The sequence below is a fragment of the Leopardus geoffroyi genome, chromosome C1 (genome assembly GCF_018350155.1).
Source record: "Leopardus geoffroyi isolate Oge1 chromosome C1, O.geoffroyi_Oge1_pat1.0, whole genome shotgun sequence".
Lineage (NCBI taxonomy): Eukaryota > Metazoa > Chordata > Mammalia > Carnivora > Felidae > Leopardus > Leopardus geoffroyi.
In genome coordinates, this window is record NC_059328.1 from 126,482,279 (window position 1) to 126,508,233 (window position 25,955).

The window sequence follows — 25,955 nt, forward strand, 5'->3', positions numbered from 1 at the left end:
AATTTCCCAACATAAATCATAATCTATAGGGGTATTTTAGCTATATTGATTTCAAATGATCATTGCATTGTAGGCAGAGAATACGATCTATAAAATACCCATCTTAGTAATTTGATGAACCTTTCTTTCTCACTATGGAAGTGGTCACCTTTTATACATGTAACATGACGTTAAAACATACTGTAGAATGCATGCTTCTATATTGACCTATTGGACCAGGGCTTTTTAAACTAAACGTTAAAACTCACTAGTGGGGCATAAGATCAATCAGATAGGTTGTGACTAGCACTTTTTTAAATGAGGGAAAAGAGAAAGGATCATAGCGCACATCATTTTTCTTTCCTAATTTTAATATATCTGACATCAGGTCACTTACACAATGAATTACATGATATAGCTCAATGGCCGCACTTTTTAAAAATTTCCTAGTAGCACAAAAAATCATGTTGCATATTATAATCAAAAGCTTACACATAGGGGCACCTGAGTGGCTCAGTCGGTTAAGCGTCGGACTCCTGATTTCGGCTCAGATCATGATCTCAAAGTTTGTGAATTCAAGCCCTGCATCGGGCTCTGCACAGACAGTGAGGAACCTGCTTGGGATATTGTCTCTCTCCCTGTCTCTGCCCCTACCCTGCATGCGCTCACTCTCTCTCTCTCTCTCTATTGCTGACTCAAAACAAATAAACTTTAAAATAAAGCAGGGGGATGCCTAGGTGGCTCAGTCTGCTAAATGTCGGACTTTTGGTTTCAGCTCAGATTTTGATCTGATGGTTCATGGGTTCGAGCCCCGAGTCGGGCTCTGAGCTGACAGTGAGGAGACTGCCTGGAATTCTCTCTTTCTCCTCCCTCTCTCTTTCCCTCCTGGGCCTGTGCTGTCTTTCTCTCAAATTAAATAAACTTAAAAAAAAAAAAGGCTTACATATGATGACATGTAGTATATATACACATAAGTTCATTCATACTAGGCCACATATGCTTATCTCACTAAGGACAGCAGTCAAAAATGTTTGAAAAATATTCAATTACGTAAGTCAAATCTTCGGGTGCCTGGGTGGGTTCAGTCATTAAGCATCTGACTTCAGCTCAGGTCGTGATCTCGCAGTTTGTGAGTTCAAGTCCCACATCAGGTGAGCTCCAGCTGTGCATCACGTGAACACTAGCCCCGCGTCAGGTAAAAGCACGAGCCCTGGGTGAGCCCCACTTCTCTCAGTCTCTCTCTGTCCCTTATGGGATTCTCTGTCTCACTGCCCCTTACTCACTTGCACCTTCCCTTTCTCTCAAAATAAAAACTTAAATCTTCAATGTCTTGGCTAATTTTTTATCTTTCATTTACTGACTACTAGAAGATGTACAATAAAGGCTACCATTATGATTAGGATTTGTTCGTTTCTACCTGTAACTCCACCAATTTTCAGTTAGGTGCCTTGGAGTGTTTCTGATGTATACAAACTCACAAATGTTGTCTCTCCACGATGGATTGACCCTTTGTTTATATAGCTACTCCCTTTAATGCCTAATAATGTTTTTGTCTTTAAGTCTATTTTCCCTGATTAATATAGCTATGCTAACTTGATTTTTTTTTTACACCAACTTGATTTTATTGGTATTTGCCAGATAGATCTTTTTCTGTCCCTCTAGTTAAGCCATTCTGTGACCTTCTGTTTTTAATTTGTCTCCTATTAACAGTAGAGCCATAGATTTTTAAAATCCAATCTATGTCTGATTTTAACCTGATGGATTTAATCCGTGTATACTTTTTTTTTATTTTTATTTTTTTTTTTGAGAGAGAGAGAGAGAGAGAGAGAGAGAGAGAGAGAGAAAGAGAATGCAAGTGGGGTAGGAGCAGAAAGAGGGAGAAAGAGAGAATCCCAAACAGGTTCCAAGCTGTCAGTGCAAAGCCTGACATGGGGGTCAATCCCATGGATCATGAGATCATGACCTGAGCTAAAATCAAGTCAGATGCTCAACCAAATGAGCCATACAGGGGCCCCTCCATTTATACTTTTTTAATTACTGAAATGTTTGGGTGGATTTCTACATTTTATTTTCCTTTTTTTTGGTGCCATTTTTTTCACTTCAGCTGTCTACAGAAGAAAGTCTGTTTCCTCATTTATTTTTCCCTCCAATGGTTTGAGAAGTACTCCATCCCTCCCATCAATTCCCAAACAGTCTCCGACACTCGTAAAAACACTAGTCTCTATTTCCTCTCTTCTTTGCTATCAGAATTCTTACTTGTTTCCATTGGAACTTTTCCTATCTTCCATGTCTCTTGAATAGAAAATATGAAAGGGAAGTATCACTTTGTGCTATATTCTGGGTAAGTTCCTCAGACTATATTTTGGTTCACTATGTCTCAATGGTTTCTGATTCACTTACTATATATTTCATTACAAATTGCTCTGTTTAACATTTCCAGAGAAATGTGGCAGCATAGTTCCTCACGTTTACTTTTGCTTCCTCTAAAATACCCGCTAAACTAAGAGTAGAGGGATTTTTTTTTTTAAGAAAACTCATTAGAAAAAGAAGATAGAGGAGGCAACAAGAACTATTTTTAGAAGGTAGAAAACATATGGGCAAGTAGTAATTTATTTAACAGACTCCAGAAAGCAAATTCCTAAGACAGCCCTGTGAAAGCAAAAAGGCAACCCAATTTACACCTCAGGACACCAGGAAACAGAAAACTGGTAGCAAGATGTAACAAAGACAAGACTGAAAATAGTGTGTTTGGTACAAGGCCTGGTGGACAAGCAGTTCTCTGGATTCCCTCCCCAGTTCTGCACCAAAAGGCAATACCCTGCCCCCACCCCAAACTCGGCTATCAGATGACTGGAGGTTTATCTTCTGGATGAGGTACAACAGCCTCCGGTGTCAGGGACACCAGGCTCAGCTCAAGGTGGGAAAACCAAACTGAAAATAGCAAAGTTAAGAATTCCAAGTAGAATACTGAGAGATCAAAATCTTCCTCCTCAACTCAGCTTCCAGAATTCAGGCAGTCAGGTGCTCAAACTCCAGCCAGATCAGAAGGCCCTCCTCTGGGGAACATGTGCAACCCAAGAGGACGGATCTAGAAATGTTAAACCAGAAACTCCAATGAAACAGTCTGTGTCTCTACAGTAAAAGCCACCACAAGCTTGGAGCTCTGGTCAGTTTAACACTCACTGTCACTATGAGCAAAGTATCAAAGATCACCTCTCACAGGATCCCTCCCCTAACACTAATACTAATGATGAACCCAAGGCAGAAGGGGGGGGGGGTCAGGAATCTTGGGAGAAGACAAGAAACAAAAAAGATGTTTTTTTTAACTATCACTAATAGTTTCTCAAAAAGATAAGATCTATTAGAAAGATCAATAAAATAAGAGTTGGATGACTTTTAAAAGGAACACTCAGACAATTTAAAGCAAAACTTGACAGTAGCAATGACAAGTTCAATAGAAAGGTAGGAACATAAAGTTGAGTCAATTTCCCAGAAGTAGAGCAAATAGAAAACAAAAGTAGGGGGTACCTGGTTGAAAAAGACCCCACCACAATGAGTCTCATGCAAAGGATTAGGATTTTTGATAGTTTAGGACTTTAATACCAACACCAAGAAAAAGAATAGAATGGAGCAAAATCTTCAAAACTCTTAAGGAACACTGTTTCCTAATGAGAAGTTTCTATTTAGCCATCAATCAAGTGTCAAGATATATTAACAACATTTCAGGCTTGAAAGCTTCGCCCCCTGCATGCCACTTTCCCAGGGAGCTAGGAGAAGTTGCGTTTCCTCCAAATGGGTTTATACCAACCAGAGAAGAGAAAAACATGGCATCCAGGAGACAGGAAATTCAACAGAGGAGAGAAATAAAGGGAATACCCCAAGAGGTGGTGAATCGCAGGTGATCCCAGGGCACAGCTATGCACCAAATCAAAAGGGCAACCAGAACGAATCCGAGAATGTCAATCGGCTCTGAGGGATTTCTTCAAGAAGAGGCTAATAGAATTATCTATGCATCTGAAAATACCACAAGGAAGTTGAGGTTGGAAGAGAAATGCTGAGTTCAACTTGAATAAGAAACAGATTCAGAGAAAAGCAAACACAGGAATAAACAAAACAGATATTAAAATCAGAGAGAATAAAAAATAGGGCAGGCAAGAAGTAATCGTTCTTCACCATATGGCTCTGTGAGCAGGATTTATATAGTCGTAATAATGCCAAGTATGGCTATTATGCAAGGATAAAAACTCAGAAGTCAGCATGTTTGTATGGGGCCAGGAAGAGGGTATAAGAGTAAATTATCTTTCATGGTGAGAAGTCAACAAATAATGGCTAAAGACACACACACAATCACGAAGCCTGTTATTTATACATATACAGTTGACCCTGGGACAACTCAGCGGTTGGGGCACTGACCCACCGTACAGTCAAAAATCCAGATATAACTTTTGATTCCCCCCAAATTTAACTACTAATAGCCTACTGTGGACCAGAAGCTTTACCACTAACAAAAACACGTATTTTGTATGTTATATGTATTTTATATTGTCATCTTCTAATAAAATAAGCTAGAGAAAAAATGTTATTTAAAAACTCATAAAGAAGAGAAAATGCATTTACAGTACTGTATTTATCTCTAAAAATCTGCATAAAAGTGGACCCATGCAGTTCAAACCCATGCTGTTCAAGGACCAACTGTATACGTAAATAAAAGAATCCCTTAGAAGAAGTAAAATGGTTGGCGAGAGGAAGACAGGGGAGAGAGAATTTGTCAGTAATTCTCTTATCTCGATTTAAGTTCTAATCATGCTGCTTGAATGTTTCTCAGTCCTATGGACCTTTTCCCCAGGAGCTGATCAATGTTAGATTGTGAGTTCATCTTTGGTAGAGCTTCATCCATGAGACACTGCTGGGCCTTAGTTGAGGCTCTCCATATGCTTCTTTCAGACACTCCAGAGCATTTCCAACCTCAGACCACATCCATGTTGTACCTCAGCTTGAGAGTTCTTAGGCTAAGTGGGTAGTATAAACTCTTATAGTGGATGCCATGGTGTATCTCTTGGATCCTCCCTCAAGATCTGGGCACTCAGTTCTCCTGGTTGCCAGAGGTGAGGGCTGCTGATGGCCCATAGCTGCATCCTTCTCCTGAACTGCCCTATACTCTCTACAAAAAGAAACTGCCTCTCCCGGTGTTACACTTCTCCCAAGGTTATATATACCTCTCCCTGGGGCAGCCCTTCCACACTGGTCTGGCCTTATGGCTCAGTTGGACAACTGCAGGGCCATCCCAGCTCCTAAGTCCCTCTGGGGAAAAACTACAAGGCAACAGCACTGAAGTTCAAATTCTCACTCTGCCCAATCTTGCTGCCCTTGCTCCCTTTCATGTATTATTCCTGACAACCTCCTCCAGCCCCCCACCCCTCCAGCACTGGCAATTTAATGCACTTCCTGCAGTAAATCTCAGAGTCTCAGAGTCTATTTCCTAGTATATTGATCTATGAAAACTCCAAACACAAATATAGATGAAGTCAGTCTCATGGTTATAAATTCTAGTGGAAGGCTCCCCTACCCTCACTCCACACAGAGCTATGCTGCGACAGGCAACCTTTCTCATTGTCTTGGTGGTGGATAGGTTTACTGTGGTCCACCCTTTTACTGAAGGTCAAGTCCTCTAGTGTACTTACTTTATTCTGAGAACTTAGTTTCTTCCACCTGTCTGGTGCTGGCCAAGGCCATTGTTATGGACTGAATTGTGGCTCCCCCCAACCCCCCACCAATTTCATATGTTGAAGACCTAACCCCCAATACCTCAGAATGTGACTGTGTTTAGATATGGGGTCATTAAAGAGTGAATGAAGTTAAAATGAGGTCACCAGGGTGAGCCCTAATCCAATAGTGTCCTTTTATGAACAGGAAATTAGGACATAGATACATACAAAGGGAAGATCAGGTGAAGACACAGTGGGGAGACCACCCTCTACAAGCCAAGGGGAGAAGTCCTAGGAGGAACCAACAGTGCCGACACCCTGATCGTGGACTCCAGCCTCCAGCACTGAAAGAAAATAAATGCCTGTTGTATAAGCCTCTTTGTGTGTAATGCTTTGTTAAAGCATCCCCCAAAAACTTCTGCCACTACGTTCCAGCCCTGTATGGACATCACAACCCAAGCCCCTCAATCTTCACGAATTCTCACTCCAGGGAATATCCCATATTCTGTATCAATAGCTCTGATTTTCAACTCATCCTTTTTGGGCAGCAGAGGGCTCCTGGGGGCTGGAGACTGTCCTGCCTCTAACAGATCAGTGATGTCTTTTCTTGAGTATTCTATGTGTCTAACAGAGGAGGGTGAGCAGGTTCCAGTTTATCTATCCTACCCCACTGCCCTATCATTTGCCCTGACAACTATAGGACTCATCTTCCCAGGAGACCTGAGCTCTTCCAGGGGCCTGAAGGACTGTCCCACTTCCCAACGTCCTCTGTGTCACCTGGCACAGCAGACTGTGCTTTGCCAACAGGTACTCAGTAAGGATTGGATGAACACATTCACTAGCTGGAAAAAAGGATGGGCAGTTGGGTATGGAAGATGGTGTCAAGTGAGGAACAGGTTCCTTTCCTGGGGACAGAGGTTCTCTGCCTCCCTCTGGCTTCATCAATCATTTCCAAATCTCACTATGTCTACACTTTGACCCCTGGGAACAGAGTACCAGAAAATAACCTCTTGTCCAGGAGCAGCTACACTGAAATTCACCTTCAAGAGACAACTCCCAGAGGATGAAATCACAGCCCTGGAATACAAGCAGACCCGAAAAACCCCTTCCTCTCCAACTGGCCAACCAAGATGACTCAAAAGTGACTGAGAGGCAGTAGGGAAAGCCCTCACAAATTTCCCACAGGGAAAATTTGTGCCCAGGGCTCAAGCAAGGAGAGGCAAGGACCTGCTGGGCCTATTGAGAGGAGTCCAGCTGGGGCTCACCACCCAGCTCCCGAGCCACTGCCACGGCTGTGTGATGAGGACATCCCTGTGCTGATGACTCTGGACACGTTTTTAATTAAATGCTATATGCAGCACACAGAGAGAAAGGGGGGCAGAACATGCAGGTAGAAACAGCAGCTACGAGTACGTCATCTGGGGAAGATGTACTCTCCGAACAGCAGCAAAGGAGGCCCTTTCCATAGAACCCTGGACCCTTCTATCCAAGAAGAAGCAGAGGGTGGGGGGAGGAGGAGGGGGAGACAAGGGGCTCTGGCATCCCAACTATTTACGAAGTTGCAGTTTCCCCCTATTTTCATTCACTTGAAAAAGTCACTATTCCTTTTTCTGGGATCTTTACCTGCAAACATACATCCTGAACCTGCTGCAGCCATGGAGGCCTCAGCAGGGAGAGATCAAAAATTAGTGTAGGTCACCAGATATCTGAGTACGAACTGTATCAGGGGCTAAGAATACAGACTGGAGAAGACAGGGCCCCTACCTTTGAGGAGTGTGCAAAGAGCAGTAATTCAATGTTTCAAGTATTATGTCAAGTTTCTGACTGACAGGTGTCCAATGGGCTACAGGAACCAAAGATAATTTAAATCAGCATGGAGGGCAAGGGAAGGCTTCCTGGAAGAGGTGATCTTTCATACAATTTAAAATTTAACTAGGAGGGGCGCCTGGGTGGCGCAGTCGGTTAAGCGTCCGACTTCAGCCAGGTCACGATCTCGCGGTCCGTGAGTTCGAGCCCCGCGTCAGGCTCTGGGCTGACCGCTCAGAGCCTGGAGCCTTGTTTCCGATTCTGTGTCTCCCTCTCTCTCTGCCCCTCCCCTGTTCATGCTCTGTCTCTCTCTGTCCCAAAAATAAATAAACGTTGAAAAATAAAAAAATAAAAAAAATTAAAAAAAATAAAATTTAACTAGGAAACAAAGGGTGGGGTCAAGAACAAAGAGCATCTGAGGGGTGCATGGTGTTGGGGCCAAGGGCAGGACACAAGGTTTGGGGTACTACAAGAACATTTGTGGGCTGGAGTGGTAGGAAGATGGGAGACGAGAAGAGGAGTCCAGCCAGGAGGGAGGGTCAAGACCACCGGGGGCCTCATGGAAAGCAAGGCAAAGGGATCTGACTAAAATGCCACTCCATATTCCCTGTGCCCTCAGTGAGCTAGTGCCCTGAGAGAATCCTTGACGATATGGCCCTGAGGGTATGAGGGAGGAACCTGGGGGCAGGGAGCTTTGTCAGGATGAGGTTCCCCACCACATTTCCGCACTTCGGCCTGTTCTCCCCTCCTGGCTTCCACCTCTCAGAAGCACCCGTAGTTATCATTCACCCAGCACACTGACAGGAGCAAGCTATCCCACTGAACACCCCCAGGATGTGGCTCACAAGCTTCCTGCCCACATCCCCCTCACCACGTCACCCGCCTCAGAAGTGGCAGCCAGACGGTGGTTGGGAAGTTGTTCCTGAAGGTTCTCCACATCAAATCCACTTCACACTAAACTGTGAAAACAGCAGCCTGTGAAGAGGCCCGTGCTAACTCAAAGACCAGCAGGGATAAGACATCCTATCTAACGTAAGTAGCAACCACAAGCCGGGTGTCTCTGGGCTTATAAGCGCACACAAATATCTTGAAGGAGATACGAGGCACTGGCAACAAAGCTCGTCCACAAGCAGCAGGATCTGGGGAAGAAAGAATTTAGGATGGGACAGAGATTTGCACTCTGTGTCTTTGGTCTCGGGAACTTTTATCATGGCATATACTGGTTTTATCAATAAAAAGATCAACAAGCTACACAAAAGATCATTCTACAAGCAGAATGTGAAGTGCGTGTTTACAGGACGTGGCACAAAAGACTTGGGCCTCACAAATGACATTATCTAACAGAGGTGGGGCACAATGAGAAAAACTGCAGTGAGGAAAGTACACAGTGTGATGGATCACATGCCTGTGGGGGATGGGTCCAGTCTGTGTGCCTGGTGAGGCTTCTTTGAGGGGTCAACCATGTAGAGATCAGTGGAAAGATGAGCTTGCCTCAAAGACATGCTCTCCAGCCCTAAGGAAAGGTTGGGGTGTCTGAGAAAGGGGGGTAAAGGCCAGGTCAGGCCTGACCTTGCAGGCCACTGTCACTATTCAGATGTCACTCTCAGAAACCACTGGGTGGAGGGTGTCATGCCTTCCCCATCTCACAATATGTCAAATGAGAGATTGAGATTAAGAAAGTTCTCAGACCTGCTTTGCTGGGTTTATAGAAGACATGTGTAATCCACTCGAGGCCTCACAATTTACAAATAAAGAGAATTAAGTCCCTTTATCCAATCATTTTTAAGGGACAAGAGTTCACCCTAAAATCAGATACATTCTTTTCTAAATCCCCACATATAAAAAGAAAACCATCCCTTTCAAAAAATTTTTTCTAATTCTTAAATCTATTGATTCACTAAATTTTTGAGTGAGCTTTTTCTGGGATCTTAGTTTGGAGTACTTTTTTTATTTAATGGAGCTAGGTATCTTAGGAAAGTTTTTCCCCTGAGAATGTTTCAAATATATCTTCATTCCCCACAGAACGTGTATTGAGTGACTCAAAATTAATTTGCACTCATTCAAACCTCAAAAAAGAGTCAGAATGCATCTTCCTAAATCATTCCGACAAAGACATCAATGATGTCAAAACCCTGAGTTTTGAAACACAACTTCTGTTCTCTTTCTAGCCTTACTATTAAAATAGACTTTTTTCAGTTTGTCCCTAACACGATTGGCATTTTCCGTGCTGCCTACCAATTATAAACAGAACCAATTTTAAAACCAAACTAGGGCTCTTTCTGCAATATTCAAGATGTATTACCATCTGGTCTTATATCGGCATTTTTAACGGGTCCAAAATCTCTTTATTACAAAGTATTATCACAAATGATCCATATCCCTTTCAAAGCACACATTCTTTTCAAGACACTTTCAAGTCACAAACTTTGAAAGCTCACTTAATTTTTCAAGCTATATCAGACATGAGAATGTCAACCATAGTTACGTACACAACTGATTTATCACAGATATAACTTGGTAATACTGACCAAAGCTAGTCTTTTAGGAATTACTAACATGAGAAAACACAGCATACCAGCATACCTGAGTACCTGGAAGCTTAACAGGAGGTGAAGGGTCTTTATTTGCAATGTACATCCTATGTAAAAGATACGAACCTTTCCAATAGACTGAGAAAAGAAGCATCCCTAAAACTTACACAATCCATCATCACTTCCAAACACAAAAAAGACAAGAGCATTTCTTTAGAAGATGCTTAGCAAAAATCAGCATCCAGGATAAAATAGAAAATGGCAGGTAAGGAGATCAAGATGGGAATTCCAAGTGACTATGGTAGATGCCACTCCAAGACACTGCCCTTAGCAAGAGAATGGCCGTGATGAGGAACAGACTGTCCCAAAAACGTGTCAACAGTTTGTAAAATAAATGAGATCTAAACCTGGTATTTAAATATACCTTTAGACCACATTTGTCTTTTTCTAATAAATATTTTCCTTCCACCTGATTTTAAAAACAAAAAGAAAATGGGGCATCTGGGTGGCCCACTCAGTTGGGCGTCCGACTTCGGCTCAGGTCATGATCTCATGTTTCGTGGGTTTGGGCCCTGCGTCAGGCTCTGTGCTGACAGCTCGGAGCCTGGGGCCTGCTTCGGATTCTGTGTCTCCCTCTCTCTCTGCCTCCCCGGCTCATGCTTTGTCTCTGTCTCTCAAAAATAAATTTAAAAAAAATTTTTTTAATTAAAAAAAGAAAGAAAGAAAAGTGTTTTTTTTTTTTTAAATCTCTCTCAGGTCATTCATTCAACAATCTTGCGTACTGATTCCATACAAGGATGGATGCTCCTCCTTCTCCCAGAGTGGCAAGACATAATGATTACTAGCCTTCTTCTCATTGCCATGATTATCAGCCCCTGTCAACACACACACACACACACACACAAATGCAAAGACTTCTCTGCCATCTCAAAGCATCACAGGTAGTTAGTTATTCAACAGCAATTCTCTTTAAAAAGCCTAACTGTTCAATAGGGGCACCTGGGTGGCTCAGTTGTTTAAACATCTGACTTCAACTCAGGTCATGATCTCGCAGTGAGTGAGTTCGAGCCCCATATCGGGCTCTGTGCCTACAGTTCAGAGCCTGGAGCCTGCTTGGGATTATGTGTCTCCCTCTCTCTCTGCTCCTCCCCAGCTTATACTCTGTCTCACTGTCAAAAATAAATAAACATTAAAAAAATAATAAATAAATAAATAAATAAATAAATAAAAATAAAGACTAACTGGTCCAACCTAACCATTTCGTTGGATAACGCAGGAGTTCACCAAGCTAACCTACCCCATTTCATCCCACATCTCTGTCAACAGCCTCCTTGGAAAATAAGAGTGGGGAGGGGATCAGCGTTCTTGTGACAATTTTTTTTTTTTTAATATAATGGGGCACCTGGAGGGCTCAGTCAGTGGGGTGTCCGACTTCGACTCAGGTCAGGATCTCACGGTTTGAGAGTTCAAGCCCTGCAACAGGCTCCCAGCTAACAGTGCAGAGCCCGCTTGGGCTTCTCTGTCTCTCCTTCTCAGCCCTTCACCTGCTTGTGTGCTCTCAAAATAAATAAATAATCCTGCTTCGGATTCTGTGTCTCCCTCTTTCTGCCCCTCTCCTGCTCACGTGAATGCACTCTCTCTTGTGTGCTCTCAAAAAAAAAAAAAAAAAAAAAACATAAAAAAAATTTTTTAAGTCTACCAACATGTAAATGTTGCTTTAAAAAGTGTTTGAAATATTTAATATTACAAATACATTTAGGAACCTAAAGGGTAAAAGGAACAACCCTAAACAATACAACCAGAGAGGAGCACAAAGCTTTAAAATATGAACTATAGGGGCTCCTGGGTGGCTCAGTTGGTTGGGTGTCCGACTTCGGCTCAGGTCATGATCTCACGGTTTGTGGGTTCGAGCCCTGCGTCCGGATCTGTGCTGACAGCTCAGAGCCTGGAGCCTGCTTCAGATTCTGTGTCTCCTCCTCTCTCTGCCCCTCCCATGCTCATGCTTTGTCTGTATCTTTCTCTTAATAATAAATAAATGTTAAGAAAGATAAATAAATAAAAATAAAATATGAAATATAAACACACGCGTGCGTGCACACGCACACACACACAATAAAGCTACTCTTCATAGTTAAAGTGGGGAAAAATAGAACTCCTACATTTTTTCATTTAACTTGAAACCAACTTGGGAATAAACTGAATGTACTACAGAAATTAACACAGATCATGATATGATAGGCCAATGCCAACATTTTATAGGCAAGAATTTAGAGGATTTAAATGAAATACTTGCTAAAGAGTTAAAATCGTTTTAGAAGAAAAAGAAAACCCTTTTCAAAAGCAACATTCTAATTCCATATGCATTATGCAACAGTCTCTTCCTATTCAAGGAAATGGAACAAAATTTTCAAGATAACCCAACTGATCAGGCATGACATATGAAACCAGAATTTCCTCATAGTTTTTCCTGGTTATGAGATTAAGTACATCAAATGTAGTATTATTCTCTCAAAGGAAAGGCTTGTTCAGTATTTCTTCACAGTCACGTCCCCATTCAAACACCCATATGATAAAATCAAAACAGCTCTATTAGGCACATGGACAAGTCTGAATAACTATTATTCTATTGGGAAATCACCACCCCTCATACCATCTCTTTCTTTACATATGTAAATGATGGTGTGGATCCAGAACCCACCACCAGCCACCACAACCAAATTACCCTCCAGGGACCTCAAAGGGACTTGTTATTCTTGCTTTAGCATTTAAAAAAAAAAAAAAAAAAAAAGGAGGCAAGAGGAAGGAAGGAAGAGCTATTTTCAGGAATCAGAATTTCTCTTGATTAGATTTCTGGCTCACTGTAAATGTTTATACTCTGAAATGCATTACCCTCTGCTTCTAAATGTTTGGCTTTTTCTAGAGCCAAGATAAGGTACAGTGTTTCCAATATAAATTGCGTCAAGTAATATATGCCTAGTTTTGCAGGGAGCATTTGGTCAAATTCTAATATTGCCTCTTGGGAGCCAACACCAACTTCCAGCAGCCAATCTGTGCAGAATAGAATTTTAAACACACACAGAGCAGACACAGCCCTTCCAGCAGACACAGCCCTTTCTTCTCCCACTGAGGAATGTCACATGAGACATCTTGCATGACACTTATCACTAAGAATATAGATCTTCCTGTTAAGGTAATGAATCAATCACAAAATGCACAAAGTACATTCCTCTTACCCCAGCATTAAAAAACATGGTGGTTTCTACCAAGGTTGAGATGAAGCTTAATGTCATTGCTTAAGCTTATAAACCACTGCACAATTAATAAGAATTAATAGCACATGCACATTTCTTCAGGCTGCAAATGTTAGCTGAGAAAATGCACATCAGAGGGCTTCCTAACACCCAAACAGGATTATCCACAGACAGAAAGTAGATTATCCATAAGCAGAAAGTGTTCAATTATCTTAGTTTTTCTTGATTGTAATAAATGTTTTTGTTTGCATTGCCAGTGAAAACTTGACAAAGGACCTCCCATTTCTCTTTCATTAAAATGTGCACATGATTTTCATCCAAACCTTACACAGATATAAGGGGCAGAGAGAAGATGTACTGTAATATTGTACTCATCTGGTTGCATTAGGCTCAAAATACAAATCTCAAGGATATAGATTTGTCACATGTCAGCCCAAGCTGAAGGCATCCACCAAGAGAGTATTTTCCCTATTCAAGCTGGCAGCCAGAATTCACTGCCACAAACCGGCATACTGATGAGAGCCAAGGTTCCCAGTGTCCCTCTCCATTTCTTCTTAACCACCTCTTCCCTCTGCAGAGAAGCCATTTTACTAATTTATAAGTACCCTGACTCTCTTACCATCTACAAAAATTTACTCGTCAATAATAGTCAACTAAAAGCAAAAGCACATCCCACAGGAGTCAGAGAATAAAACACACAACAGCAGCACGGATCGATCAGCAGGACTCGGGCTACTTACTAAAGGCAGCCACCGCCAGGGCCAGGGTGACAATAATGGAGAACCAGGAGACCCACAACGCCTTCTTTCGGTAGTTCTGGGCTTCGTGAGGTTTGAGTCGAGTGCTGCTTTCTAGTAAGCCTGACAAAAACAAGGAGAAAAGGAAGTTAGACATTTCCTTATTAAGAAACCCACAGCCAGAGCTACACTTTCTTATCCAAGGATTGCAAACTGACAGCCTGTGGGCCAAGATGTGTTTTGTTTGGCCCACGCTGTGTTTTAACAATTAGGAGAGTTCACATGGAAATCAGGCTCTCTGGCATCTCTTGAAAAATCATAGGCTCTAGCAATACGGGACATGGATTCTTGCAGTGTGACAGCACTTGTACACTTTAGAAGGAGCCCACAGACCCACTCACCATATCGGTCATCCCCTGCCCTCATATTAACTCAGCTATGTAAGTGTTGCCCTAACAAGGCCCTTCAGTTAAGAAAACAGCACAATTAGTCCACATTCAACTGGGCATTCAGGCTCCTCAGCTGTAGGCATTGATTTGCATTGATCCACCAGCACTGCCCCAACTCGGTCAAAGAAACTTTTCCCAAAGAGTCACGAACCCCAAATACCTTCATTGCTCCCTTCAACAATTAACGGGAAGAGAAGGAGGATTTCTCTTTGATCACAACCAACAACGGTCATCAGGCCTACATTATAGGCCATGTTTTCTTCCCTTCTCTTTCTGCTCTATAGTATGTATCGCTTTGTACCAAAGCTATGTCACACAACTTTCAGATTATTAAAGAAAGCTAAAACCGGAGGTCACTTTCTGGGCAGGCCATGTGTAAGAAAGATTTGATTTTGTCTCCGATGCTTTCAATGTTGAGGGTCCTTGACACCAACAGAAATTCATGATGTCTTAAGAGGCAAGGCTCAAGCTTCATTTGCCTTGGGTTGAGGACTAAAACATCTTGAGCATGATCCTGATTTATACTTTTTCTTCTTCTTTGGAAATAGATCGTATATGGCATCTCTTAGTTGCATGAAGAACCAAATTCAGTGATGCATTCCGTATCAATAGGAGCTTAGAACAACATCTCTGGCTGAATAGCCCACAATACACCTTTCAGAGGTGAAGCTTCATCCTACCAGCTCCAAACAATGAAGAAATAGGTGGTCAAAGCTTAGGCACCCATTTGTACAGTGTCTCATGGCATGCAACAGACCACACCTGGCACACCACGTAAAAGACATCATCCCATTTGACCAGTGAGGCGCCACACTCAGCTTCTGGCTGCTGAATACTGCACCCTCTTCAAAAATTACAACAAAGACCCTGATAAAACTTCTCAACTCCATTTACTACCCAGACTCAAGCACTTTGAACAAGTCCTTAAACAAAGCAAGAGGAAATGTCAAGGAGACCGCCCAATGAACCCAGCCTACAGCCCAGAGATTTTTAAATAATCAAAACCTGTAGATTTACATCAGAGCAAAAGGTAGAAGAGGTTACAAAAGGTAGATATAAACACATCTCTATCACCTCACTGTAAAAATCTCCCCAAACCTTCTTTAATACATGTACTTGAATGAAAAAAGAAAAAACCTCTCTACTCAAATTCTGCCTTAGGTACAAATGATTTCAAATTAAAATCCCTTGTCTATTTTTCTCCCTTTGTCTACTTTTCCCCTAGCTACCATACAACACCTTATTCTAATTTTCAACGACAATCACCCCAGTCTCCTGTTCTAGTCAACCTAGATCAAGCGAGTCCTACAGCCTCCCAATCATTTATTTTCCTTTTCCAGAAGGACATAAAAATTTTCCTTTCATTCTGGACAATTGATTTTGAGGAGAAGTGAAGCTGTAACACTCACGCACTGACTCAAATAAGCAGTTCATTTGCTACGTATTCTGACACCAACAATCTTAAGAGGCCTATCCACTGGGGGTAAAAACAAGGTTCCTTTTAGAGGATTTAATTTTCTAAGATAAAGGACAACGATCTGGGTTTTCCATTCTGCCGTATAACATTTATTTTTCCTTCCAAAGCCAGCTGTTTGCAACAATAGGACTGGTCCTGACCACACACACCTGCCACATGCTTCACCCCACAGGGAACCAGCACTCTGCTGAAGGAGTCAGCACTCTGCTGAAGGAGTCTCAGGGGTTGGCGCACGTGGGCTGCACTGCCCTAAGAGGGCACCTGAGTCCTCAAAGCAGCAGGACTGGAGATCCCTCCCCAAATCTGATCCTGTGTGTGTCCCCCACGAGAGATTTTCCATTTTAAAAATTAGGGGTGCCTGGGTGGCTCAGTTGGTTAAGCAACTGACTTCAGCTCAGGTCATGAGCCTGCAGCCCGTGGGTCTGAGCCCCACATCGGGCTCTGTGCTGAGAGCTCAGCGCCTGGAGCCTGCTTCAGATTTTGTGTCTGTCCATCTGTCTGTCTCTCTCTCTCTCTCTCTCTCTCTGTTCCCCCACACACACTTGTACTCTGTCTCTCAAAAATAAAAAAATTAACATTAAAAAACATTTTAATAAAAAAATAAAAACTGGAATAATTGTAATGTGAAGACTGTCCAAGAAGGCAGGTACTTCCCCATTTCCAACCTTTGTTTATCATCTCCTCCTACTGGTTTTCCCCGTAGAATGGAAAAACTTCTCCAAGGGGAGTATGATGACCTAGGAAGACCCATTAATGACCTGTCTACATACAGGTGCCTCTACCTCTGCCCCCACACTGGCTGCACGCGAACTCACAAGCAGTGAGGAGGATTCCTAAAGTTTTCAGGAGGCTGTGCTTCACAAGTAAAAGGCAGCCCAGCCTAGAGAAGCTAAGGCAGGCCGCTTATTGCATGCAGGGCTGTGTCCCTTGCTAAACATAGTAGGCCTACACATGCAGATTTCCAATCTCACTCAGTTTCCATATATTTGTAATCTGGGCCTGACATTAGTAAGCTTAAGCATTGTATGAATGAAAGACTGATAACTTAGGATTTGAGAGGGAAATGCAAATATATGTGGTTAGGTTGAAGCCATTAGTCATTTCCATGCTAGTATGAATTAGTCCCAATTGCTTTCTCATAATAGTCACACTTGGATTTTCTGGAAAAATGGGGAATTTTTATTATATAGAAAGGTAGTAAGAAATGCAGAAGCATGTAACACTCTAAGCCTACTTAGGATTTGGAGCACAATGAAGGGAAAATACTTGTGTTAAGAAGAGTGGATATTAAAAGAATGGGGGTGGAAATCCCAAGATAAACTTAGCCTATTTGTGGGGTGTCTAACCCCTATAAGTCTTAGACCACAGAACTCTTGCTCCCTGACTGCAAGGCTCAACCAAATGGCACTGCACTATCAGCTAGCTGGGTTTCTGGGAAGCAGCCCACATCACTTCTAAGGAGAAAATACCTCTAAAGTCCTAAAATACTGGCTAACAAAGCAAGCTTTTGATGGGAGTTAGACACAGTCTGCAACCAGGTCTAATAGCTCCAAAGGAAGTTAGGACAAGGACAAATACAGGTAACATGTCCAGGGTACCCACACCCCACCCCCCGCCCCCCACACACATCCTATAGATATTTAGGCCTAGAAAAAAGCAAGCCAGGCATGATGGAGAGATGCACAGCAGGCGAGTGCTTCGGCTTCCTCCTCCCCGAACCCTCTCACCATTAGGGAAAAGGTAGCTGCAATCGAACTGTTCCCAAGGGATACAAAAATCGATATGGGAAAGATGCAGCCCCTAAGAAAAAATAACACAAACACAAAAAAATTACAATAAACCTCCCCAGGTAACCTGGTCTATTTAATAAAAATGATTCATCCATCATTAACTCTTTCCTGTCAGCAATAGGTCAAACAAAAGAATGTCACACTGACTTTCAGCTTTCAATGCCACACGGCAGTGGGTTCTTTGGAGGACAGGGTCCATCCTAACAGAGAGGCTGTGTGTGATATACAGTGCTTTCACACAGTGACAGTTTATAAACAGTGAATGCTTTCATGCTATAATATAATGGAAAATGAAATTCACTTGACCAGTGAAAAAGAACCCTAAGATTTAATTCACAAGGGCTTGTTACACTTGAGCACGAGCTACAGAATGATGCTAAATATTAACTCGCCCTGGCACTTTTTTCTCCTCCTGCCGTTTTGTGGGGTGGGGAGAAATAGGCCAGCTTTTACAAATGACCTGCAATGCTACAAAAATAAGCTCAGCCCAGACTTCTTCTGTTGCTCTTCCACACAAAATGTTTAAATCCTACAATATTAGTTGCAGAGAGGGAAAGGTAAGTAACGTGCCCCATAATAAAACCGATGGGTTTTGTCGGGTGCTGGTGATGTCACCCACCTTCGGCTCTGTCACAGTAACTAGTTGTATCGGAACAGGGGGGAGAGGAACCGCAACAGAGGTTATGACTGGAACAGCCCCAGCTCTCCCGGAGCAATCCCGGCCGGTTCTCTGGGATTGCTGTTTCCATGTCATTCTATCTCACATGCCACAGTTTAAAATTTCTAAGAGGAAAAAGATCGTGCATCCGAACACTAAACCGGAATAAAAATGTACAGGAGATACTAAGAATAGGACGGAAAACCTGCTAAGACGAAAATATAAAAATCCGCCACAGCCAACAAAATAAGGCTTCCAAGAAAAGGGGGTGGAGTGGCGATGAGCCGGCTCTCCCTGACAAGGGCCTGGCTGCAAGAATGCCGCTTCGGCCACTAACCGGTTTTAGCCCAACCACTGAGTCTTTTTTGAGGGGGCCGAGCTGAATTTGGATTAAGAAGCAGAGAATATAGACGTGGCCAAGAAAACGGCTCCCTCCAGGCGGAAAGGAAACGAAGCAGGGAGGGAAAGAGGGATGGAGGAGAAGAGGCACGGGAATGAACAACGGAGTCTCTCCGGTTTCGTGCGGGCAACTCAAAGGGGGCATCGGCTGTGTGTCGGGAAGTTAGGGTTGGCCTCCCAGGAAAGGGACGTTCTCGGGATTCCAGGCCAGTGTCTCAGGAGGGGCTGGGGACGTGCGCTCCAGAAAGCACCAGGTTTCAGTGGCATCCATCCAGAGGAAGTTGGTGGTCCAAGCACAAGTGCCCCGGTCCTCTGCTCCCATCACCGGGGCAGCGACCCGTGGTAAACTGGATCCCCTGTAAGTGAGGGCCAGGGGCCGCCGGACTTGCCTTGCCAGGACAGCCAGCTAGGCTCTATGGACCAGCTCCCCGAGGCTAAACCCGCAGACGGAAGTTCTCCCGGGGAGCCGCCGGGGGCCGAAGGGAGCTTGGAAGGAGGATGCACCGAGCTCAGGACCCTCCGAGCTGAGCCGGGCCCGCAGTCCCCCGGGAGCACGGGGCTCCACAAGCAAAAAACCGCCCCCCGCAAACTTTTCCAGCGGGCTGGCCGAGAGGAGAGCACGGGCCCGCGCGAGGTCGGCCCGGAGGCTGCCCGGTTCTGGGGCTCCGGGGAAGGAGCGGCTGCCCGGGCGGCGCTGGCCCCAGGAGGTGGGGCTGCCGCGCTCCGCGCCCTCGCGGGGAAGTCCCGGCCCCGCGCCCCCGAGCGCCCCGAGGCGCCGAGCACCGCGCCCCGCCAACCTGCGAGTCGGGAGAGGCGCGCCCGGAGCAGCGGCTCCGCGCCTCGCCTCGCCTCGCCTGGCCGGCCGGGAGAAAGGGGCCGTGCCGGCGTGCGCTCACCTCGATCCTCCAGCCCGTCGCTGAACTGGCCGCTCTCGCTGATCCGCAGCTGCCGCTCCTCGTCGGGCTTGGGCGGCTCTCGCGCTGGGTAGTTCTGCGGGCCCGGGCCGGGGGCGGCGGCCGAGGGCTCGTGGCCCCGGGGCGGCGCCGGGACCGCGGGGCCCGGGGGGCTGCGGCGCTCGCTGCCCGCGGCCGGCTCCATGGCGCGAGGCGGCGGGGACTCGAGTCAGAAGTGCGAGGCGCCGCGGCTTAGGACCGGCAGAGGGACGGACCGACCGCTCGCGGAGGGAGGACGGGCGCCGAGGAGCGGAGGTGCGCCGACAGCAGGCGGGGCGGGGGTGTTGGAGAGCCGCGCGGCTAGCGCGGCGGGTGGCAGAGGCTGGGGCTGCGCGTCGCCGCCGCGCTCCGCCCACGGGGGCAGGTGCGGGCTGCAGGGACCCGCCCCAAGGCCCCGGCGCCCGAGCCCGAGCCCCGAGGCCGGTGGGGAGGGAGGGATCCTGCCGAGCCCGGCGCCCGGAGGCTCGCGGGAACTGCTGGGAGGGGGGAAGGAGGGGGGCTGACGAGGGTGTGACGGGAGACCGGCCCCACCCGCGCCGCGGGATGGTGCCCGGAGGGGACGCGCTCGGACCCGGTTCCCCAGCCGTCCGGGAAGGTGACGGCCGCGTTCGCGCAGGAGAGCGGGCAGCGCCCTAATTTGACGTCCTTTCTCCTCCTGAGCTGCACTAGCTTCCGAGGCTGTGCAGGGTCTCCACCTGGGTTACCATCCTCACCGCCCATCGCGGGAAAACGAGATTCACCTGCCGCCAAGCCCTCCCGGCTCTGGCTTTCCTCTAAGGAGCTTTGATTGCCCTCCCAATTTTTCTCTCCAGCTACTTAAGGGAACCGGGCAACCTTGGAACCACTCGAGCTCTAGAAGATGTTTCGATGCCAAGGCTCCCCCATTGCAACTATCCCTGGGCCTTTGTCCTGGCTAGTCCCCTGCCAGCTCGCTATTTCCTCTCGCGGTATCCAAATCTTGCCATTTCTTCAAGACTCGGACGGAAGCCTCCCTCCTGCAAGAAGCCTCCCCTGACTGTCCTGGAGCAGCCGACCGCGCGGAGCCCGCACCCTCGAGCGGTCGGGCTAGTCTGCCCAACGAGGCAACCACCTTGCCCACGCCAAGGCCCACGCCAGCTCTCTTAGAGCTCCGGGAGGTGCAGGGGGCAGGGGGCGGGGAGCGGGGAGCTGTCGGGGACCGGCCGTTTATTAGATTAAGCTTGAATTGAACGGTATCAACATCAAAACTCCAGAGTCTAGATTTCATCTGTAGGTGAACATCAGACTTCAAATTTAATGAGTCCCTTAAAATGCCAGCTCCTCACTTAAAGCCTGCCTACTTTTTTGAAGAAGCACGCTTTTTTGAAGAGTAACCAGTTTCCTTTCTCATTTTCATTTTGCCTACAACCGAAATCAGAGTGGAATTTAAATGTCTTTGTGGTGCAGTGTACACTATAAACGGGAAGAATGTCTCGTTTTACTTTGTGTTGTCGGGTTGGGATGAGAAAAGCTTAGTTGACCTTGGCCAACTCACTTTACCTTTTTTAACTTTTTTTTTAATGTTTATTTATTTTTGAGAGAGAGAGAGAGAGAGACCGAGCGCTAGCGGGGGTTGGGCAGAGAGAGAGGGAAACAGAATCTGAAGCAGGCTCCAGGCTCTGAGCCCTCAGCACAGGGCCAGACCCTGGGCTCGAACTCACCAACAGCTGGATCATGACTTGAGCCAAAGTCGGAGCCTTAAACTACTGAGGCACCCAGGGGCCCCTACTCACTTTACCTTTTTAACCACTAATTTCTGTACAGACTGAAAGGGTTGGACTAGGTCATTTCAAATGTCCTTTCTTGATAGGGAAAGAGGGAGCAAGGGAAGTAAGAAAAAATGAAAAGAAGGAAAATCACTGCTTGGATTTAAAAAACCATGAATACTTATACCCACCAGTCCTGGTCCTGTCCTGGAGACAGACAAGCCTTCAGATACTGCAGACACCTTCCCCCACCTCGTTCGTTGCTCGTGCTCACCTAGACTTTTTCCCTCTAGGTTATCCCCACTTGATCCCTCTTGTCAGTGGCTCTCAAACAGTAGAATCACGGAGAGGAGACTTTAAGAACAAAAATACGCAGGGCTCTGCTGCTGCTGCTGCTGCTGGAAATCTGATATCATAGGTGATGAAATTGGTCTGGTCTGGAATCTTAGCTTGGGTATTTTTTAAGCTCCTTTCCCATTCTAAGAATCACTTGGGAAGTTATTTATTTGTTTAAATGCTGATCCTGTACAGCTCCTCAAGATTCTGACTTAATGGATTCTGGGGTCTGGCTAGGAATCTTCGTTTGCATATCACACACACATACACACATACATCTCCTGGTGTAGATTGTTCCGGGACCACATTGTAATTCTCATTACCTTACCACCCTCTACAATGTGGACTGTAGCTCTGCCCCTGCATGCATGCACACACCCCTGCTCGCTGGCGCTCTCTCGCGTGCTCTCTCTCTCCCCCCTCCCCCCACAAGGTTTGTGTTCTCTCAAAGGAGCATGTAGCATTGTTCTTTCTTCTGGTTCATCAATTGATTCTCTACTTCAGCACCTCTGAAATGTGAATGTGCAGGTGCATACCTGGGCTTCGTGTTAAAAGGCAGATTCTAACAGTTGGTTTGGGATGGAGGCTGAGATTCCTTGCAAACCTCCAGGTGCTGCTGAGTTGCTGATCTGAAGACCACACTTTGAGAAGTAAGAATCTAGGAGTTATTTATTATTCATGGAATAAATATATTTTCCTTCAAGTTCCAGCTGCCCTAGTTCACTAAGTCATTCTTGTCTCCTCCGGAAAGATTTATCTGACTCCAGCTCCCCCTGGGTGCTCCTTTTTGTGAACTGTAACTGTTTAATAATTCACTGCTTATTTCAAGTGTGAGGCAGGAAATGTGGTGCTTGTCTGATCCTCGTTTCCACTCACCCACCCACATCTACCTGGATGCCAAGGACACAGTGTTCCCCCAATCTCTACTGATTGGGAGATAATATTAGCTTACATTCTTGGAGGACATACCGCGTGCCAGGCACCTTGCTAAGTGTTTTACGTGCATTGTCTCCGTTACTCAACTACTACTATCCTTTACAAAGGAAGAAATCAAGGCAAGTCTCCTGTTTAAACTCTAGAACCACAGCCCACAGTGGTACCGCCCCCTAGGGGATATTTTGGAAACTTGCAGGTGCTTTAATTTGTTACCCCAATGAGGGGCAGAGCTAGGCTGTGGCATTTAGTAGAGGAGGGTCAGGGATACTGGGGTCCTGCCCTGCACAGAACGTTGCAGCACAATGAAGATTATTAGTGTCCCACATGGATTTTATATGTCAGGCTGGACATTTGGGTTAGTTAAAATGTGCTTCTAATTACATTAGAATCCTAACTCTGTTTTACATATAAACACAAAATATTTTGCACCACACTGAATTTTCTGTAAATGCAACTGTATATGTCCAGGGAAAATCGCACTTTGCTCACTGTTTTGGAAAAGCAGGACACTGAAGCCAGTTCCACTCATGGCCTCTGAGTCAGCAATCAATACATCTGTGCCAGTCGAATGTATAACTGCCACACGGGCCCAGTAATTCCATGTGTGTACATGAATATTTTTATTTAGTTCTTATTTCAAAATGTCAAAAAAAGGTGTCAATAATATTCCGGAGTCTTGTCTTAAATTATAAGTAGGTGCAAATACCTCACTACTTCCCTTTGACTTCTGAGGCAATTCTGACTAAGCATCTATAAAAGCAAATACATATTAGACTTTTTTGGCTTTATTTTTACCCCTCCTTTATTATGATTATGTCATTATATTGATGTTTGAGCGTGTAAGTGTTAGCTATGAAATCCATTTCTTGACCACCTAGTGAATAACACAAAATAACCATTCTCAAAAGGGAGCCCTAAGTATCACAGCCAAGAGGAGCCTAAGAAGACACAACTAAATGTAACACGGTATTCTGGAAAGGATCCCAGAACAGGAAAAAACATTAAGTAAAAACTAGGAGTATCTAACTAAAGCATGGACTTTAGTTAGTAATGATATATCAATTATGGTTCGTTAGTTGTAGCAAATTTATCATACTAATGTAAGATGTCAACAATAGGGGAAGCTGGGTGCAGCATGTATAGGAAGTCTCTGTAACCATCCTCTCAATTTTTCTGCAAATCTAAAACTGTCCTAAAAAATAAATTCTACTTAAAAAAAAAAAGGTAAAACAAAGTGGCAAGAGGATGGAGGGAGATCAGAAGGCTTGAGTCTAGAAGGTAGACATCCTAACCTTGAACTATGAATGCCCATTACAGAAGAGAGACCATGGAAAAACAAAGTGTATGAGGTATTTGGAAACTCTAATATGGTCATCCAAAGAGAAATGTTCACCAACAATGGCAAGAAAGATAGAACAGGACAAGAATTAAACTAATATTTGTAATATTAAGCCTCTTCCACTGGCTTTTACCAGAATGTATTCTTAGTATCTTTAAGGATTTAAGAAATTTTACAAATTTTGTGAAATCTCAAATTTTCAAATCACCAGGCTTCCACCAGGACATTTGGGAAAGGCACATTTGGGTAAGAGCTTATAGACATATAACTTGACTGTTGAAAGATGAGAAGTTGAGTGATGGCTTCTTTTTTATTCTTATCTATTCTTTTTTGTAATTTCAGTAAATGTCTTTAGATCCCTAATCCTAGAAATACACACGGAGAAGAAAAGCCAAGAAGCTGAAGGAAACAAATAAGGCAGGAAGGGCCTCAGCGGGCACAGAAGTCACAGTTAATCTTGCTGGAGCCACCTGCTGAGGGTCATGAGTCCTAAAATGCTCCACTAAGAGTCCACTTAGTCACCACAACCCTATAAAGCAGGTATTATCAGCATCCCCGTGTTGAAGATAAGGACACTGAAACTCAGGTTACATACCATTGCCAGCGGACCCAGCAGTGGAGCTCCGAGGACAGTGCCCCTAACCACTGTGCTACAAGGCCACTATGGAAGAATCCAAAGATGACCAAGAGGATGGCTTCTATACCTGATTACCCTACACCATATTTTAGATTAAAGTATACTGTTTTTATTTCGTTTGCATGTAGACTTTGGAAACCCAACTACAAACATATTATTCACCTTTTTGAAGTCTCAGAGAAACGTACATGACATTTAGAGCTACTTACTGCACCTTACAGTAAACTGTCCCATGACAGAGTATCTAAACTGAGCATCAGAGTCAACCCAGAACAGCATTTGTATAGAAGGACCCTAAGATGTTTTCTTGGAAAGTGAGAAGTGTCTGTATGTATGCTTGCCTATAAGTGTGACTGTTAAACTATAAACTCCCTTCCCCATACAAAAATTATAAATGAGGGCATTAGTATGGAACATTTGGAGAAACACCGTATCAGTAGGAAGCATTATGAAGAGGCTTGGTGTGCAAAATATTGTAATATTAAGACATACAAAAGAATTGTTAAGTGCTAGTTCTGCCTTAAAGGGACTCACATTCTAAACAGGATGGTACAGTCCTGCACCCCGCCCACCTTAGCATGTGCTTTCTCCAAGTGTGTCTCCACTCAGTCTGCATGTTACAATCACCAATTTGTCCTGCTTTGTAGGGGATAATTCCTGGTTTTAGCATGAAAAATCTGAGTCCTGGGAAACCCCCTCAGTGGGTCACCTTACTGGGATGCTTCTAAATATCCTGCTGCCCAAACCAATCCCCTGCCCAGTTGAATCAGGCTGTCGGGTTTCCCTGGCACATCCAGCCCTCATTGTACGATCCCGACTGCCAAAGTCCACCTGGCCCAAATCCTCTGGGCTCTTCAGACCGCTGAGTGGCAGCGAGCAATCCTTCCCTTCAGGGGGATGCTGGGCTTCACATGCTGGCAGATGGGGCCCAGCACCACTCACAGTGTTTCCGGACCTGGTAGCAGTGCGTCAGCACACATGCGATGGTGAGGACAGCCAGAACCACGATGGAGAATATCACCAAGGCGGTGATGGCCCGCTTTTCCTGGTTGGCAGCCACCATGGCCAGGAAGGTTTTGGAAGGAACTCCCTCACCCCACCCCACCCCCACAAGCCCGCAGGAAGGTGATTCCATTGTGCAGCCAAGGGTGAGAAAGCACTGCTCAAAGACAGTGCTTCTCCACTTGAATGTGCACATGAACCACCTGGGGATCTTGGTAAAAAGCAGATTTCAGCTAAGTAGGTCTG

General features: G+C 44.9%; 1 protein-coding gene across 1 annotated transcript in view; it reads right to left on the bottom strand.

Moving 5' to 3' along the window:
• Nucleotides 1-19,990, bottom strand: part of TMEM163 (transmembrane protein 163) — a 240,666-nt gene extending 220,676 nt beyond the window's left edge. The window contains exons 1-2 of the mRNA XM_045479622.1: nucleotides 19,679-19,990; nucleotides 14,013-14,132 (exon numbers count right to left, since the gene is read on the bottom strand). Coding sequence (XP_045335578.1) covers nucleotides 14,013-14,132; nucleotides 19,679-19,880 — 322 coding nt within the window. The 5' untranslated portion in view covers nucleotides 19,881-19,990. The remainder of the gene's footprint in view (nucleotides 1-14,012; nucleotides 14,133-19,678) is intronic.
• Nucleotides 19,991-25,955: the final 5,965 nt, after the last annotated feature.